This window comes from Erithacus rubecula (assembly GCF_903797595.1).
Source record: "Erithacus rubecula genome assembly, chromosome: 6".
In the NCBI taxonomy this organism is placed as follows: Eukaryota; Metazoa; Chordata; class Aves; order Passeriformes; family Muscicapidae; genus Erithacus; species Erithacus rubecula.
In genome coordinates this window covers 38,329,214-38,348,768 of record NC_136688.1, presented here as the reverse complement: position 1 = coordinate 38,348,768, position 19,555 = coordinate 38,329,214, and the positions used below count along the sequence as shown (strand labels likewise).

At 44.0% G+C, this 19,555-nt stretch overlaps 1 protein-coding gene across 5 annotated transcripts in view; it reads right to left on the bottom strand.

Moving 5' to 3' along the window:
• Positions 1-16,227, bottom strand: part of YLPM1 (YLP motif containing 1) — a 33,775-nt gene extending 17,548 nt beyond the window's left edge. For all 5 annotated transcript variants that reach the window (XR_013774596.1, XM_079308545.1, XM_079308546.1 and 2 more), the window contains exons 1-6: positions 15,172-16,227; positions 10,435-10,671; positions 9,317-9,511; positions 7,405-8,147; positions 3,464-5,770; positions 1,024-1,129 (exon numbers count right to left, since the gene is read on the bottom strand). Coding sequence is in view for 4 of the 5 variants with exons in the window: in XM_079308545.1 (XP_079164671.1) it covers positions 1,024-1,129; positions 3,464-5,770; positions 7,405-8,147; positions 9,317-9,511; positions 10,435-10,671; positions 15,172-16,191 (4,608 nt within the window). In the remaining variant the exon portion in view is untranslated. The remainder of the gene's footprint in view (positions 1-1,023; positions 1,130-3,463; positions 5,771-7,404; positions 8,148-9,316; positions 9,512-10,434; positions 10,672-15,171) is intronic.
• Positions 16,228-19,555: the final 3,328 nt, after the last annotated feature.

Genomic DNA, 19,555 nt, shown 5'->3' with positions numbered 1-19,555 from the left:
ATACAAAATATTAAAATTGAGTAAAGTAACTTCCTAAAGGCATCAACATACCTGCAGTTCTTGGTAGCAAATCAGTTCCATTATTTTGCTTTACAGACACTGTAAATAAGGAAAAGGTCAACCTAGGCAAAAAGAAAACTTTCAGTGCCTCCTTCACTGAGTAACACCTCTCTGGACAGAGGGACAAAAAAAGGATGGTCTGGCTAAATGTCAGACCCAGAAGACCTTATGACTATATTTATTGGTGTCAGTAACTCTGGGGTTAAGATATGCATCAACTCAGATATCTCCTCCAATACACATTAAACAAAACTGTTTACTCATTCTAGGGAAGAATTTACCAACCTGAGTTAGCATGACTGCAGAAGTTCAGTTGATTTCTGAATTATCAAAAAACCAAATATAAGCAGCTAATGAGTTCCCAGAATTGCACAGGAAATTAAGCAGCAGAGCAGTAGTTGCACACAACAGGATGCAGGTACACAAACACAAATTCACATGCACTTGATATTCTAGAAGGTAGTAAAATTCCCAATAAAAACAGCAAACAGAAGGCTAATGTCAATGCTACATTGAAATATTTTAATTTCTGACTGACATCTTCAATTTTTTCCAGCTTCAGAGAGGACACAGCTCCTGGAGCAGGAAAAGTAGTGCAAACTGAAAGAACTTAAGCAAGGAAAGGCAGGGTCTTCTTGTGAACCTTACATCCCTGTTTTGGAAGAGCTCACCTCTTTTTGCACATTATCCCACAGCAATCTAGACTGTTGAACCTCATGTGCAACCATCCATGATGGGTCATACTTGGATGTATGTAGGGTTGGTGGACTGACTGAGTAGAAAATGCTTTGAAAAATTTAAAGAAACGAAGAAGTTGTTTTGCCTCAACAGAAGACAGCTAAGGTTGTAAGAACAGCTGGGGAGACATTCCATAGAGAAATGTGACTACCAGTGTGCAGAACTGGTTCAACACACATAAACCGTAATTACTACCAATATGTTATCAGTGTAAGTTGAATTTACCTGAAAGGCACCTGGCCTTGCGCTTGTGTTCTGTGATCTTGGAGAGTCCTGGGTAGAAATGTCAGGTTTGAACTCTTTCAACTTCTGTAGCTGTTCTTTTTGCTCCCTGCACATACATCATAAGACAGTGTTATCAGTCTATAGCTTAAATGAAAAATTAAAGAAATGGTGAAAACACATATTACACTAGCATCAGAGATGAAGCCAAAAGAAGAAAAGGACACAGCAAGCTTTACATGGGAAATGCTGTGATTCAGAAATCCCTGTTTCACATCCTCCTAACCATGGAGACATTAAGTGTATTAGCTGCATGCTTTTTGATCATAAGTTGCCTGAGACATGCAGTTATGCTCTTGTGCTTTGCCAGAACCACTTAATCTGAACGGTAAAGAGCAAAGCTGGATTTTTAGCTTCTGTCAACACCTTCTGCAAGCAAGAAACCCCTTGGAAATGCACACATAAGTGTTCACAGTTACTTGCTCTGGTTTACATGGTAATGGGATTGAGGCCAACAAAGCACAAGAGATTCCAATATATGAAAAACCAAACTGTGAGTTTAACCTTAGTTTCTTTGGTTTATATATCAAAACTCTATTTAATATACAATCAATACGTAGTCTACAGAGCAGAGACCAGGTTCAGCTGTGAGTACTACAATCACTGGATTACAAAGTTCTAGTGAATATGATTTCCCTTCCCTTCAGCTTTTGTTTGCATTTTTAAATCTAAGTTTTCCAATTGCTAATAATTCTGTGTACTGAAACAGTTTCTAAACAACAACTAAGAATGGGATCCCTCTGTAACAAGACATAACAGAAAACTCCTTAATGAGTAATGCATCTGTTCAGTGTTCAGCAGAAAGGGAACTTGGCTCAAAGAAAAGAATCCTCAGCATTTTGTAAATACAAAGAGTAAACTGACTACTACACTAGATCACAAAACCAGAACAGTCTGCAGCTGAGAGCATGCTGTTTTACAGACAATAAAAGCAAAGCCAGATGAAGGCTTTCATTTTGGAGATGAAAGCAGTTAAGTACCACACTACTGGTGTAAGTCTTGACTCAAAAAATCCCCATAAAAATCAGTAGGTAATCTCCATAAAGTTGTTCCTACTATTCAGATTTAGATCACCTGCCTATAACAACCTAATGAGAAGTACCAGTGTAACTAATTTTAAGATTACCGTCATATTCTATTAAAAAACAATATCATGTTTATATTTCCCCTTTTCACTGGCTTTGAAAGATTATATGTAACTAATTTTTACAGAAGACATTTTAGTGACTATGTTTGAAATATTTCAGCCTTAATAAATCACTCTTGTAGTGATTCCCAAACTATGTCCTTAGCCTAAGTGACTGGCTTGCAGCTAGTCACAATAAACAGCAAAACATACGCCTGGCAACTGAGGCAATGGGAAAGTCAGGAAGCTGAAAATAATCTATTACTCCAAACTTGTGGCAAATACTACTTTACAACACAGATTCCACAGTGAATAACACCACTGAATTAATCTCATTGCAGTATATTATTAAATTATTCAGAATAAATTACTCCCTTTTAAAAATTATTTTTCTTGCATTTTGGCATGCAACTAAGACCTTCCATACGGAACAGGTGCTCAGCAATCTTACGAATCTGAAAAAGAAACAGCCTGAAGAAAAGTGCAAAGCATCTCTATCACAAAATGGATTGGGTTGAAAGGGACCTCTAAAATCCTCTAGTTCCAGGCCTCCTTTCACTAGATTAGGTTGTCGAAAGCCTCATACAGCCTCTCCTATTACTAATTTCATAATAAACACTTATTAAAGCCTTAGGACGTCTAGTAGCTAAAATGTGGTCTTGATGAACTCTTGCATTCATACCCTCCTAATTGTTACATCACTCCTTTTATGCTGATTCCTAGAACTTAAGATCAATCAAATTTGACAAAATTGTTCATTGGCAATATTGAGTTTCAAATGAGGAAGCTCTGTAAAACAAACAAACAAACAAACACACACCTATGCTTTAACTTAAAAGCAAACAAGTATCAAAAAAATTAAATAGGTTTTAAGAACCACATTAATATAGGTCTTAATGAGGGGTAAGTACTAATAAGCAAGTATAACTAAGCTCATCTGATCCCACCAAAAAGACTGAAAAGCAATTATCCACAAGTTAATTTGAGGACAACAAAAAGATTGGTCAGGTGATGAGACAGATCTCTTCCTGGAAAGTAACATACAGGGAACACCATATTCACAGGGAAAGGGACAATAATCTATTTAAGAAAAAAAGCCCACCAACAGAATTTGTGATAAAGGTACTCAAAATAATTTGTTCCACATGAGCCCTTACTATCATGCTGTGGGTAAAAGAAATGAAGCCATTACTGTGTTGATTCAAATGGATTGCAGAGAATGGGATTCCTATTCAAAATCAGAACCAGGCAACTCACCGAAGCATTTTGAGCTCCTGGGCAGCCTTCAGAATTATCTCATGCTGTCTTTGGCTTAGTACCATCACTCCTCCCAAGGACTGGTCAGAGTCCAGGTTTGAATCTGCTCCCAGCATATCAGAGGAATGTGAAGGTGGAGGAAGGGATGAATCCGGGCGGTCATCCAAAGAGCGCAGTCTCTCTCCATCATCTGGATACCACCTATCTGACAACCGCTCCCTCTCCCAGTCAGTCCTTTCGGGAAGGTAGTCTTGCTTCTCCCGCCATGTGTCGTATCTCTCTGGATATTCTCGAATCCTAAGCTCCCCCCTGTCTTGGAGGTCTCTGTCATAATGATCTCTGCTCCTTTCGTCCCTCCACCTATCCTCACGATACCTGTCCAGAGGTGGAAGGGGTGGTAATGGTGGTAGAGGAGGGATATCCAGGTCACGATTTCCCATTTCTCTGTCATCCATAGGTCTCATGTCCCAGTCTCTATCCCATTCTCTATCTAAATTTTGATCATAAATATCTGTGGATCTTCCAGTTCTATCTAGATCTCTCTCTAGTTCCCTTTCTCTCGGCCTTTTCCAATCATCCCACCACGAATCTCGTCTGTCATGATCAGATGATAAAGGAGGTAGTGGTGGTAGAGGAGACAAGGGAGGCAGTGAATGGTGGGATTGCAATCTGTCATCTCTATCATAAGTATGTACAGAATCATCCTGATAATCAGAGTTATGATCTCTCCAGTATTGTTCTCTTTGCCACTCATCCAACTGCTCATGCTCCAAAGGCGGATCATCTTGATTATCTAAAGGAAACTCCTCCTGCATTGTATCATCTTCATGACCCCAAGAACCCCTGAATGCTTCATCTCGATGGTATGGAGGCAATTTGTCAGGGTCATCTCCTAGGTGAATGGGTTTACCCATACTGCCTGTTTCAGATCTACCTGCTTCCCTCTCATGGCTATCTCCCCTCCTGATGGGACACCTCTCCCGGCTCCCTGCCCGCCTGCCCAGGTCCCTCTCGCGGCTCCCTGCCCGCCGGATGGGGACCCTCTCGCGGCTCCCTGCCCGCCTGACGGGGACTCTCTCTCGGCTCCCTGCGCGCCGCATGGGCTCCCTCTCTCGGCTGCCTGTCCCTCGCATGGGCTCTCTTTCCCGGCTACACGCCCGTCTGACCGGGCCTCTCTCCCGGCTTCCATCCCGTCCCCTGTCCCAGCTGCCAGTCCGTCCAGGCAGCTCTCTGTCTCGGTTAGAGAATACCCTCTCATGGCTATCTGACCGTCCACCCAGTCCCCTCTCTCGGCTGCCTGACTGTCCCTCTGGCATCCTCTCCCTGCTGCCTGACCGTCTATCTGGCATCCTCTCCCTGCTGTCTGCTCGCCTGAACATTCCCCTGCCACGGATAGATGCCTGCCTAGCCTGCCCTCTGCCTCTGTATACATATCCTCTACCACGGCCATCGTCCATCCTGCCCATTCCCCGGCCATGGCCATCATCCATTCTGCCCATTCCCCAACCACCGTCCATCCTTCCCATTCCCCGGCCACTGTCCATCCTTCCCATGCCCCGGCCACGGCCCATTCCCCAGCCGCGACCATCCCCCTGCCCTCTGCCACGGCCCCTTCCTCTGCCTCCTGGCCCCTTTCCTCTATCTTCATGCATAAATGGCCCTCTTCCACTGCCTTCTGGTCCAGGTAGGCCCTGGGTGCTATCTGAAGCTGCCAACTGGCCATCTGCTGAATCCAAATCCTGACTTCCTGTTGCAGGGGCTACTGTATTCTGGTTCTGAATAGGTGGGGTGGGTGCCTTGGACTCCTCTACTTGTTGGTTGGGATCATGTGAACTCCATGTCCACTTTTTAGGAGGGTCTGAACTAGGTTCTTTGACTTCAGGCTTGGATGGTTCCTGTTGAGTGTCTGTCAGGTCCTCATTTGGCTCAATGGGATCTGCACTCTGTGTGTCGGGAGTAGACTCTGTTCTGGTTACAGACTGCTGATCGCCAGCTGTGTCTGTAAAAGGCTCTTTGCTTTCTGACTGCGAGTCTGTCTGTGCCTGCTGCTGCTGTCCTGAATGAGGCCTGGGCCCCATCCACCGTGGACCACTAGGCCGGGAACCGTGTCCATGTGATGCATTTGTAGTATAAAACTGTCCTGCTGGTCCTCGTGGGATAGACCCCCATCTACTCGAAGACTGTCCATCCGTATTCGGGCGGTCAAAACGTGACCTGTATCCCTCTGAGCGCTGGGAGTCAAAACGAGGTCCTCTCTGTCTGGAGCCTTCAAATTTGTCATATCCTCTTCCTCGAGGTCCATCAAATCTACAGATGACACAATATAGAAATTTTATTCAGATGAACATGTCATATTAAAATCCTGTAGATTAATTTTACACAAAATATAGAACTCATGTCCAAAGTCAAGTTGCTTAGATGTTTGGGATTCACTGTACGTAACTGGATGAGTCAGAAAGGCCAAAGCACGGCTGAAGCTGAACTTTGCAATGGATGCAAAGAGTTCCAAGAAGGACTCCTATAGGTACATCAGCCAGAAAAGAAAATTCTAAGAAAGTGTACCCCTTGGACAAACTGGCAAACTGCCTGACCAACTCAGTAGCCTTCTATGATGGAATGACTAGTGGATAAAGGAAGATCTATGGATGTCATCTACCTGGACTTCTTTAAGGCCTTTGACATGCATCCCCACAACATCCTTCTTTCTAAATTGGAGAGAGATGTATTTGATGGAGAGGAATATTTGGGGGATGAGGAACTGGCTGGATGGTCACATCTAGAGGATAGGGAACAATCGCTCAATGTCCAGAGAGATCAGTGACAAGTGGTGTCCCTCAGATGACTGGGGTGAGCACTGTTTTGTATCTTCATCGATGACATAGACATTAGCATTGAGTGCACCTTCAGCAAGTCTGCAGAGGACACCAAGCTGAGTGGTGTGGGTGACACACCTGATGGACAGGATGCCATCTAGAGGTGCCTAGAAAAGTTTGAGAAGTAGGCCTGTGGGAACCTCATGTGTCCAAGTACAAGGGGCAGTCCCTGGTCTCAACACAGGCTGGGCCATGATGGGACCAAGAGCAGTCCTTTGTGAACTAGAAATGTCTGCTCACAGCCCAGAAAGACAACCTGTGCCTATCACTGCATATCACTGAGCTCTAAACCAACACACATAAAAGACATGCTCTAGCAAGTCATGAAAACAGTCTGTTAAGAACTGTACATCCAACAAATCCCCAGGAACTGAAACACTTCGTAAAAACTATCAGGAGGTAGAAAATTATTCATTTATATAAAGTTCATGTACATTGCTAGCAATTCACAAATTATTATTCATGATTGATCACTTTGGAAGCAAAGAGAAGGGTAATAATCAAAAAGATATTATTGTAAAGTCTAGCAGAGTATGAAAGGATAGAAAGAATTGAACAGAACACCACTATCCTTTGATTCAGCAGACATCACACCAACCCATCTCAAACTAATAAGCAGATAGAAGAGATGTGATTTCTGCACCCTGATATCCTGTATTAAAAAAAAAAAAACATTCAAAAAACAAGATCTTGGATTAAATTATATAGCAAATATAAAATCAGCAAAGACACATCAAATATTTGTAACAGCTTTCCTATTTTCAAAGAAGGAGCATTGTGCCTCTGCAAATGAAAAGGGGCAGCATCCCTAAGCACTTCACCAAAAAATAAAAAGAAGCAATCTACTCTAGATTATGTTCAGGTGAAAGAAGTCTATATATCCTTACTTTAAAAATATAAATACAGAGAGCATAGTGTACATATATTAAAACAAAACCTCCACTGAACAAATACACACTTCACACAACCTGAAAAAGATTTGAGAATAAGATACATATTTCGTTTCTTAATAAATCACTGAAAATCCTGTAGCCTGGAATATGTATAAATCAACAAAAACATTCTTACCTAGGGCCTCTAGGTCCTTCAAAACGTGCTGATCTGGGAGGATCTGGAAGCAATCCACCCGACCTCACCGGTTTATCCTGCACAATAGGTGTGTGTGTTGAAGACACTGAAGAAGTGCCTTTCAGTTCCCCACACTGTTGTTCGGATGAAATATTTACAGTTTGTTTACCAAGATGACCTTGAGACTTTCCGTGGTCAGATGAGCTAAAGGATGAACCTCCTTGAGAGTGATAAGGTGAATAGCTAGTTGAACTAGCTATTTTTGATGCATAGGTACCTGGGGTGGGAAGGAGAGCTGGCCTTGGTGTTTCAGTAGCTTGACTGCTTTGAGAACTGGATCCTGAAGGGACAGAGGAATTGGGTAATTGAGAAACAGAAGACAGAGGTGGAGGGACCAGTGGAGGGGTGGTTGAAGGTAAAGTTGGAGGCATAATAGGAATGCCACCTTGACCAGTTTGGGAATATGGAATAAATGGAGGTGGCAGCGAAACATTTGCAGGATATTGATTCTTGAGATTTTGGAGTGAGGTCACTTTTTCTTGCAGATGTGACTGAGTGACCTTCATCTGTTCATCCCATGCTTTCCACTGTTTTTCATACTCTTGAAGCTGGTCTTTGTGAGGGTAGGTTTGAAGCTGATGCTGCCACTGCTGGTTCATTGATCGCTCCCAGTCTTTGTGAAGCTGCTGGAACTGTTTCTGCTGTGTCTCATAATGTCGCAGCTGCATGTCCACTGACATTGTCTGCAATGAGAACAAGAATAGGTTCAAAATACTTTAGACAGTCAGTTACTCTCAGAGCCATGTATTTCAGTATCACTTGTAATATCACAATTTCTGATGAGTTGGCCGCAAGCCTGAGGAAGAACCACACCGAAACAAAAGCAAACACCAACAGTGACATCAAAAGACATTGTGAAAATTCACATATTTTATGACTATATACTATATCTATGTATAGAAGACTTCAATAGGAGAGCAGAAGAAACCTAAAATCTGTATAAACTGTATTATTACTGGATCCTAACAATGGCTAAAGCCCAAATCAATCTTCACACATATACAGTACGTGACTGTTTCTCAAGGTTTCAGTTTTTGCTATTAACCTGTTCAGAATGACCTCAGCTGCCTGCAATTATTCTTCTCTAAGCCTTTGCCAGATCTTATTGCACAAATAATAGAACTTCTTTCAAGGAGTTCTATCTTTCATTATGTGAGGATATTGTAATATTCGTGGCTTGATCTTGCCTGAGATTTTTTAGGTTTACCCAAAGATATTTATTTTAAAAAACACGTAGACAGCCCAACCTACAAAGATATGCTTAATGTACGAACTCTACCAACCCAGTAAAGGATGACTCAACTCTGATACAACAATCAACTTCTACTTAAAAGCTTAAAGGTTAAAATACTGGTTTCAACTGATTACTCGAATTAAAAATAATGTGAGATACTGATTTTCTTAATTACATTTACTGTCTATTTTTGGCATCTACATTTATCATTGTACATATTTATTTTTGTAAAAAAGAGCAGCTTTCAAATTATGCTGTGCAATCATCTGTTTACCTGACCTTTCTGAACTGTTTCTCTAGTGGCAAAACATTCAAAGCTGAGTAAATTCAACATTGTGTTCAGCTTTGCTCCTGAATCACCTAGGTATGTCTGAAAAATCTTATGAGAAGTCTTGTATTTCTCATCCTACTGAAGCGTCATCACCATCTGTCAATGCTTTTTTCATTCTGAAGCTGAGTGATAGTAGGGAAAATGGATTTAAACTTCTACCCAAGCAGAAAAAGTAGCTAGACAAATGAGCCAACCATCACAAATTATTCAACTACATATTTTTCAGCAGACTATGAGTGCTGGGTGACTCAGGATGTATACCAAATATCAACTCCTTAGTGTCTCACCTCTAAGTGTGGAGGCTGTTGCATGATCTGTTGATACTGCTGTACTATCTGCTGCAGCTGAGCATGCTTCTGCATTATTCTCTGATATTGAAACCCAACCCGGTGATGGGGGTGCTGCTGCCACTGAGCTGCTGCTGCTTGCAATTGCTGCAATCTCAAATCCTCCTCAGGGTCATCAGGAGGCTCAATATTGAGCTACAGAAAAAAGGCAAATACTATAAGTAAAGGAAAGTTGTTACTGTCAGAAAAAAAATACACTTGCTCATATTTTACAGGAACTTTCTCACTGTTCCTTACTTTATCACTCTATTTCAGTGCTCCAGCCACCCTTCTGATGGTTCTGGAAGACTGATTTTTATCCCACCTTTCCTTAATGTTTTCTTTTTCACATCTTTTCATAATGTGAACAGTCTAATCTAAAGGTTAGGCGATGGCAATTAGGTTATTCATACACAGAGAAACTACCTATAGGAAAGAGATTAATGAAAATCTGTTATCTGTTGCTCACAGCAAAGGTAATGAGAAACAGTGGTTTTTCATGACAAGGTAAAGTAACTCCAAGTACATTATTTTTGCCACTTCGTAGGAATCCGTGTGCTGTAAGTTAAAGTGGAGCACATACTGTTCAAACATCAATCATGATCTCCATCTATTATACAGTAACTGCTACCAAGCACGCTGACAAAAAAACCTCCGCAAAATTCTTGGTTTTCAGATCAACTCTAACGCACAGAGGGAAGGGGAGCCAGAATTCACAAACTACCAGAGAGAAACTAAGAAATAGTGTCTTAAACATAGCATTCCTCAGCTATGGAGTACCTACCTGATTTTGCACTTTGGTATCATAAGGTGTTCTCACATACAAAGATGATAATATTGTGCAAGGTGCAGGGGAGTCAGCTCAGACTTGTTGGGGCATTTGTGGGTGAATATGCAATTTCATACACAAGAAATGTATTTTCTAATTGGTGCAGCTTTAGCAAATGCCTTTTTAAAGACTGCTTCACAACATGCAGTTATTGTTAAAAAGTATACACGAGAATTTGATGGCATTAATTTTCCTGAGGTTTTGGCTCGTCTAGGACACAAATGGAGTGGCATCGCTTTACAAAGCCTACCTGAGTTTCAGTGGATGTAAGAGAAGATTCGTCTTCTTTGGATGCTGGAGGCAGGGATTCATTAAGAGGGGGAGGCTCAGACTGCTGAGTTGAAGCACTCATTTTCCCTTCTTCAGACTTTGCTCTCTGCTCATCCTTCACTACTGGACTTTTCATCTGCTGCTGGCCCTGAGCATGGGCTTTTGCCCTTTGCTGCAGGCTAAGCAGGTGCTGCTGGTACCAGTATTGCTGCTGTTCCTGTAATAGGTGTAAATTTTCTAAGACAGTTTCCACAAGAAAAACAACAGAAAATCAATAATGATCGTCACTAGAATCATATCATAGAGAAGTTTTTAAAACTGTTTCGAGGAAAAACCCACTTCTTCAGCAATGGATGTCAGAAGATCAAATCAAAATTCAGAAACCACCATGTGATGCACAGAACCCACAAGAGAATTTACTTTTTACCCAAACAAGCTTACTATTCTATAAATATAACAAACAATAATAACAAAAATCTGGAACACAGGCAATAATAAGCAAAATTACCACAGACATGCTATAAAGTACCCTATTTATTGGTTTTAGAGCTTTTTATATCTAAGAACTACAGTAAAGATAAAAGGAAGAAAATGTACAGAAGACATGAAGAGGAGGAACAGAGAACACAGACATCAAGTAGAGTGAAAATGACAGCTGAGAAATTGTGGTGAAGATGTTTGAACAAAGCTGTGGAGAGTAAAAAGAACAATCAGAACCAGTATATAGGGAAGATTCTGAATTCTCATTAATCCTGGTTCATTCAATAGCTGAAGAGGGAAGCAGGTGTGATTGCACCCCCAAAAAATGATCCATCTAAGAAATAATAAGCTTTCTTTTAAAATATTTCAGGGTAGAATTCAGAGTACTCAAGGCAGGTAACAGAAGCTTCAAAAAGAAAGCTGCCACTAACACAAAGAACAAAAGACTAAAGATAAGTATCTCAATATTAAAGTAGTAGTGTCTTAAAGAGACCTGAGTAAGAACCAACAATTTTGTATCTCTTTAAATATGAGAAATATCAGGCATCAAACATAAACAAAGACATCTGAAGGAGGCAACTCTACATCTGTCGTGATCTTGTGCCACCAGAGTCCCTACTAGAGACCTCTCCACAGGCTACAATTTTGTGGATTCAAGACACAGCTCAGAAAAATCTAGGTATTTTAAAAATAAATACACTATTTACATCTAAGGCAGGACTCTGTTAGAAATCTTCAACAACATGCTGAAAGAACTGCAACTCAAGGGAGGAGCATACTTTCCCAGCTATACAAAACCTGATCCATCTCTCCATCTCAAAAGGTACTGTAAGGTGATTTGCCATCATGGTGTGAGATGCTATGATGAGTGAGCACATGTTCTACTGCTACAAAATTGTCTCCACAGATCTATTTTGTTTCCTTCTCATTCCACAAACTGGACATGGGACTAGAACTCAAAATATGACATGGGCTTTCCAGAGCAATGATAATACAATTACCTATTATTTTCAGCAGATGATTCAGTGATATCTATTACTGTGCTATCTAAAAAGCATGAGAAAGGCAGAAAAGTGGATTTTTACAGCTTAGTTGGAACAAAACAGATGTGCTAGTGTATAAAATTTTTCATGATGAAGAGTTCAGTTATTTGAGTGCTTATCTCCTCACAATGACTTACCATTCAGCTTGATTTGTCATTTTTCAAGTCCAATTATAATCCTTAAGGCCAAGGAAAATATGAGCATCAACACAGTCCTTTTTCCATCTTTGGCTGACCAAGAGATGCCAGTTGCATTTTACAGGAACACTGAAACCAGCACTATGAGCTCCTGATCACAGGGCATACCACCAAACATGTTAATTCCAAGTACACCAAAAGACTACTTCAAAGTTAATACAGGCGACCCTAAGCCATAACATAATACCAATTTTGGGGGACACTATGTCCTTTCCAGGTGAAAATTGCAGATAAACGGTATAGCACCCTCTATACAACAAAGGGACTATTTAAAGAGTGCAGCAGTCTGTTAAATGGTGAGGTGGTAAAGCTGGGGTAGCTTTAGCAGATGTAGATAAATGCATATTTATGGGTAAAGATGTACCCACACATCCTTGGAGCAGGAAGAGCACTGCCAGCAGGTTGAGGGAGGTGATCCTGCCCCTGTGCTCAGCCCTGGTGAGGTCACAGCTGGAGTGCTGTGTCCAGTTGTGGGCTCCTCAGGACAAGAGAGACTTGAACTCCTGGAACAAGTCCAGTGGAGGGCAATGAAGATGCCAAGGGAGTGGAGCATCTCTCTCACAAAGAAAGGCTGAAGGAGCTGAGCCTGTTCAGCCTTGAGAAGAGACAGCTGAGAGGAGACCTCATCAATGTACACAAGTATCTGAAGGGAGGGTGATAGAGGAAGGATCCAAGCTCTTAGTGATGCCAAGGAACACAGAAAGGGGCAATGGGCAGAAACTGACGCACAGGAAATTCCACCTGAATATGAGAAAGAACGTTTTTACCATGTAGAGGACTGAGCACTGTAACAGACTGCCCAGAGAAATTATGCAGTCTCCCTCACTCAAGAAATTCTAGAACTGTTTGGAACACACAACTCTGTGCCATGTGCTCTGGGATGACCCTGCCTGAGCAGAGAGGTTGGACCAGATGACCCCTGTGGTCCCTTCCAGCCTTAACCATTCTGTGGTACTATAAACAAATAGCAGCATACATTACCCAGGTATCAGATGGAAAATTAAGGAAATACCACAGTTATTTAAACTGGATTTGACAGGAATCCAGCAATTTAGTCCAACTATATAACTACAGAAGAAGCCATGCTAAACTCATGATACTTTCAAGGCAAAGAACAGTATCTTAGGAAAGGAAAAGAATAAAACACCAACTCATGGAAAATTACATATTTTCTGAGTTAAGAAAAAACACTGATATATTTGTCTGCAGCCACTATTACTGTGGGATGAGAACAGAAAGATTTGCTTTCAATTGCCAGTTTAAACAACAGCTTAACAGGATACTACAAATGACAAATTACTGTTTCTTTACTGAGCTTTTCAGACTACTAACACGAAAGCATCATTACACTTAGCTTTTCCTATTCCTATTGTGTAAGAAGAACTTGTTACTCCAAATCCTGTCTCATTTTACAGCCTAAGATAACCAAAATTGTATCAATCTATTATAACAAATGTATTAACAGGAAAGTAACATATTCCTTTGGAATTAACACTGAATTGTGAATGTGAGCAAGCAAACTACTCAAGATAAAAGCTATTTGTATAAACACTCATAAACCAAACAACAGAAACTTCAGCAGTATCCTGCTGCTTCCACGTGTGCACCACAATAAAGCATTATTTGCAACTCTTCTGGAGAGTGTTTACTATTTTATCATTGAGCTCAATAATTTAAGAAGTCAACAAGCTGCCTCAATACCAAATTAACACCACTTTCTACACGTGACTTTTTGTGGTTTTGGTTTTGTCATTAAAAAATTAAGTTTTGTTGTTAACACAAGATCAATTAGTACTGTCAAAAACCTTCATAAAATTAAGTGAAATGAACTGAAAGCACTACTTTGCCAGGCAGCAATTAGTTATGCAGTAAAAATGTAAAAATGAAATTTACATAGATAAAATTTAAAAAGTGTCCCAGCAATTAGTAAATTTAAAGTGTCAGTGACTTCAATATGACACAACAGGATTTTTGCAAACCTAGTTTCAAATCAGAACCCCGAGATCAATTTACCAATAAAACAGATTTAAATAAAGAAACTTTAAAGTATGCACTTCAATTTTGATCTTACAGGTGGATCCCAATGAGATAACTCTAAACCCATGCAAAAGCCTCAGTGAATCTGCCTAAACCATGTACATAGCTGAAGGCCTCAACACACGTGCCCTCACTGTGCATGCTGAACCTTAAGCCTGGATTGTCCCTGACAATGCAGATGAATGGTCCCATCAAGTTCACTGGAACTGGTCTCATTTAGGAAGTGAAGCACACAAATATTTTGCAGTATTTTGGTCCTAGGGTACACGTGAAAAACACATAGCAGCAACATTTTTCTCTTCGAGGCATTTCAGAACATTTCCCTCCAATGGCCTATGAAATTTTATACTGGAAGATCAAGCACACACAGCACAAAATGTGGATTAAGCCTAAATACAGGGTAAATTTGTACTGAAACAGAAACATTTCTGCAGCTTTAACTGCGTGTGATAAGATTAAAATAGTCACAATTCTACACTAATCAGGCAGACAACTGCAACTCAACCCCTTAGAAAAACAATAATAAAGAAATCACTGAAGACAAGTGACACCCACAATGTGCAACAAGCGAACAGACTGCTGCATCACACAGCAGGCCAGACAAAACAACCGGGGTTAGGTGAGGTTTGCTGTGCTTTGGAATACATTCTCCAGAGACCAATACACGCTCAAGAAAAGTAAAGTCAGTCAGAATTTCACTTTTCCCTAAACAACTTTTCTTGAGAAATATCAACTTATTACATCCCTATCAACTACACTGGATAAATCAGCCTCAGTTTCCCTTGAGCTGTGCCATTACCACACCTGCACGGATTGCGTTAAAATCCTTCCAATATTATGCAAATGGGGTGTGTTCATTAACTGCCCCTTAGTCGGGGACCTTTGCAACACCCCGCACTTGCCAGCGGCTCATCGCCGGCGCTGCCCGGCGGCTCCCCGCTGCCAGCCGAGCCGTCTTACCTGGGGAGTCATGGTGGAGGGGTCCGGCTGCTCCGTCCCACCGCACTCCTTGGCAGCACCTTGCGCGGCCTCCGGCTGGGCACCGGCAGGCGGGGGCAAGGACGCCTGGGGCGGGGGGAAATGAGCCTGCGATGGCTTGACCGGGGGAGGGATGGAGGGGGCCAGGGCGGGCTGCGCGGGCTGGGAAGGGGAGGCCTGGGAGGAGAGCAGGTAGGGCTGGGGATGTGCCATGTAGCCCTGGGCAGGAGGCGGCAGGTAGGGCTGGGAGGCGGTGGCCGGCGGGGGCTCCAGGTAGGAGGGCGGGGGCTCGGAGAAGGAGGGGGGCGGCTGTGAGGGCGCCCGGGACAGGTAGGGCTGGAGCGGCGGGGACTGGGCTGGGGGCGGGTAAGGCTCGGCCTGGGGCGGCGGCAGGTAGGGCTGCCCGGGGGGCAGGTAGGGCTGGGCAGCGGGCTGCGGGGACTGCGGCGGCGAGGACAGCTCCATGTCCATGGGCACCGGCTCGGCGGGCACCGGCTCGCCCCAGTCGCCGTGCCCGCCCGGCGGCTCCTGCCCGTCGCGGTCCCGGGCCGAAGGGGGCGGCTTGCGGGGCGGCGGCTCGCGGTGGCCGTACTGCTTCTGGTAGCCGCGGACCGGCGGCGGCACCGGCGGCACCGGCGGCTGCTGCTGCCAGTCGGTGAAGGAGCCGGGCAGCGGCGGCGGCGGCAGCCCCGGCGGGGGCGGCCCCGGCGGCGGCGGGGGGCCCAGGAGCACGGACTGCAGCTGCTTCTGGTGCATCTGCTGGAGCTGTTGCAGCTGGGCCAGGTGCTGCTCCTGCAGGCTGAGGAACCCCGAGGAACCGGCGGGCGGCGGCGCGGCGGCGGGGGGCGCGGGCCCCGGCGGCGGGTAGCTGGGAAGCGGCATCGGCGGAACGGCGGGAGGCGGCACGCTGGGGGGCGGGATGGGCAGCGGCGGGGGCGGGATGGAGGTGGGGGGCGGCGGGTAGTGCCCGGCCGCCCCGTACAAGCCCCAGGCCGGGTACATGGCGGAACGCGGAGCGGACACAGGCCGCGGCGGCGGCGGCGGCGGCGGGGCGGCGCAAGGCGCCTGCGCGGGGAGGCCCAGCCCCGCCGGGCCGTCGAGCGCGAGCGCCGCGCCAGAGCGCCCCTTGCGCCGCTGGGCGGGAGGCAGCGCCGCCTAGCGGACAGCCACCTCCAGCGCGCAGGCGAGCCCGGAGCGGCGCATCCCGCCCGCCCCGCCGGGAACCGGAGACGGGATGGGAGCGGGCGGAACGGAGGCAGCCGACACGCGGGAGCCACTGCGGGCACGGCGCGGGGCCTCCGGTGTGTGTAGGGGCGCCGCCAGGCTCTTTGCAAGCTAAGCTGTGTATGGCGGGCCCGGCGCTGTCGAGGGCCGCCCGTGGTGCCGGTTGCCCAGCCTGAAGCGCGAGTTAAACATACCAATATATGATCTGTAGGCAGTTAGCAATGGCTCATGCCAGTGCTGAACTCCCATCGCAGGGAAGAGGCGCGCCTGTGTATGTGTGAATTCTGGTAGCTGGGCAATGAAGCCTGGTGGCCAAGGGCCAGCAGGACACCAGCACTGTGTGTGCCTCTGCTTGGTCCCCTTTACACGCACAGAAAGCCTGAGCAATTTTTGTCATGTTCAGTCTCTGGTTCATGCCTGTTGAATCCAGGATCCCTGGCCAGTGGAGAAAGGCAGGTGTGGAGGAAAGGTCCTAAGACTTTTCAGTCAGGAGAAATATCAAGAAAATCACATTGTTTGGTGGAGAAGAAGCTTTATCCTCCCTGGAAAAGATGGACTTTATGTTCATCTGTTGTTAAGAAAACATTTGAGTGAATTCAACTGAGATGCAAATCTTTAAGAAAACAATCTTAATTTTATACTTATAGCACTGTCTTTTCTATTCTTTGGTATCCCTTCTTTTAATTTAGAGGTGATTATTGATCCTTTTCTATTTAGGATGGTCTTTTTAGACTTCTCTTGCAGTGAATATGACTTTCAGAGAGCATTTGCATTTTTAGCCTGCATCTACTGTTCATTGTATTGTATTTAACATTTATATACCTGAATTCTATGGGCCAGTTTACTCACTAAGCTTTTGAAAATCTGTCCTTCCCATATAGAGAATTTCTGTTGCAAACATCCTTTAGTTTCTCCTCCTGAGCTATTCATTCTACGCGAGTTCTCCTGTGATCAGTTTACTAACAGTTATTTCCTGCAGGCAGATCTCGCCTACTATTTTTGCTGATTTTTGTGGTTACTCAATATTGACAAAGAGACTTATTACTTCCCTTGAGGGAATACATGTACCTAAAAACTTTCAGAGTAATTGTTCTCCAGCCTACATTGTGGAAGCCAAAATGTAACTTCCAAATAACTGGACAGGTGCTTTTTCAATATTCAAATCTGGTTTGGGTTGCCATCCAGTTGACTCCCATCAGACAGGATACACTGGTTTTACCCAATGTTACCTTGTCCTTAAAGCAACCCTTTTAAATTCACATTATGCCCTCTGATTCTTTTATTCAGAATGTATTATTTTCATTCTTTTATTCTGTTCAGTCTATATCATTAAAGGGTGCCATCATGGTGGCTTTGGTTAATTATTTTTAAGTAGCTCATGTTCTTCCTGCTTCCAAACACTATTATACCACATTTCAGTTACCCCCTCAAGTAAACAGTGTCACATCTTGGATCAGCAGCTTAAATTTCCTCATCTGGTAAAGCTGTAGTAATCTTAAACCTTCTGGTGGCTCCATAAAGGAGTAGAAATTATTTTCTACCATTCTTCGCATGTATTCAGATTTTCTTTATATGGTGCTCCTGTACCTTCTCTGTCTTCTGCAGCTATGGAAACCAGCTACAGCAGGAGACAGGATGTTAGCAGGGAGGCTGAATTCTCTAGTTACTAAGAAACACTGCAAGCATCTGATATCTAAATCCTGTGCAGGTTTAAGCCATCTGCCAGGGTTGAGTCAGGAAGGAATTTCTCTTCCGGTTTGGATTAACAGAGTTCTGCACTTGTGAGAAACTACAAAATACTGTAGTTCAACAAACTCTTTCCTGTGACAATGATTTTCCTCCTCTGACATACTGTAAATTGGATAAGACACTGGGTTGCCATTGTGTGCATGGAGTAAATATTCTCCTCTGAACCAAGTACACAGGCTCCCTGGCATTGGAGCATACAGAGAGCCAAGTGTGGCTATTATAGAATTTTAAAGGTTGGAAGAGACCTCCAAGGTCATTGAGTCCAACCATTAAAACAGCACTGCCAAATCCAACACTATACCATGTCACTAAGCACCACATCCACACTTGAAACACTTCCAGGCCTAGTGATTCTACCACTTCCCTAGGCAGCCTGCTCCAATGCTTGCTACCTTTTCAGTGAAGAAATTTTTCCTAACATCCAGTCTCCTCATGGCACAACTTGAAGCCATTTCCTCTCATCCTGTCACCTGTTACTAGGGAGAAGAGACAGACACCCACCTGGCTACACTCTCCTTTCTGGTAGTTGAAGAGAGTGACAAGGTCTCCACTGAGCCATCTTTTCTCCAGACTAAATGCCAGCTCCCTTGGTTGCTTCTCATCAGACTTGTGCTCCAGACCCTTCATCAGCTCCACTGGAGCCCTTCTCTGGACAAGCTCCAGCACCTCAATGTCCTGTCTTGTAATGAGGGATCCAAAACTCACCACAGGACTCAAGGTGCAGCCTCACCAGCACCAAGTACAGGGGGAGGATTGCTTCCCTAGTCCTGCTGGCCACACTATTTCTGATACAGGCAAGGGTGTTGTTGGCCTTTGTGGCCACCTCTGCAGCCAAACCAATGTAAAGGACTACAGGATAAAGCTCTATTAAAGTTTGGAAATTTTCTAATTTATACCAAGAATATAAATTGGCAGTCTTCTCCTGTACTACACCCCCAGCATTTTGGCCAGGAAGTGTGCTTTGGCATGTTGGCTCCTGGTGACCCTCCCCTCCACACAGCAGAGATCATAAAAGCAAATTATATTGCTAAAAATGAATAGTGGAGGAGATATGAGAATGCAGAGGTATGATTTTGAAATACTTTTCCCACTATCTTTCTTCATGTGGCTTAATAATTTCCTTCCCTCCCTGACTACTTCCTTCCCTGCAGCAAATTCTGCAGACGACTCTTTATCTGCAACTGTTGTTCTTATTCCTCTACCAGGACTGTGCTCCCAGCCCACATGGATACCTTTGCCTGTTAGGCACTTTCCTTCTTGCCCCTGATACCTAACAAAAGTGATAAGGCTTTGAGGTGCACAGGGCCCTAACAAACAGGAGGGAGAGACCTGTCCTGACCCAACCCTGCCCTCCCCCACTCTAAATGTAAGCAAAAGGACCACCAGCTAACAA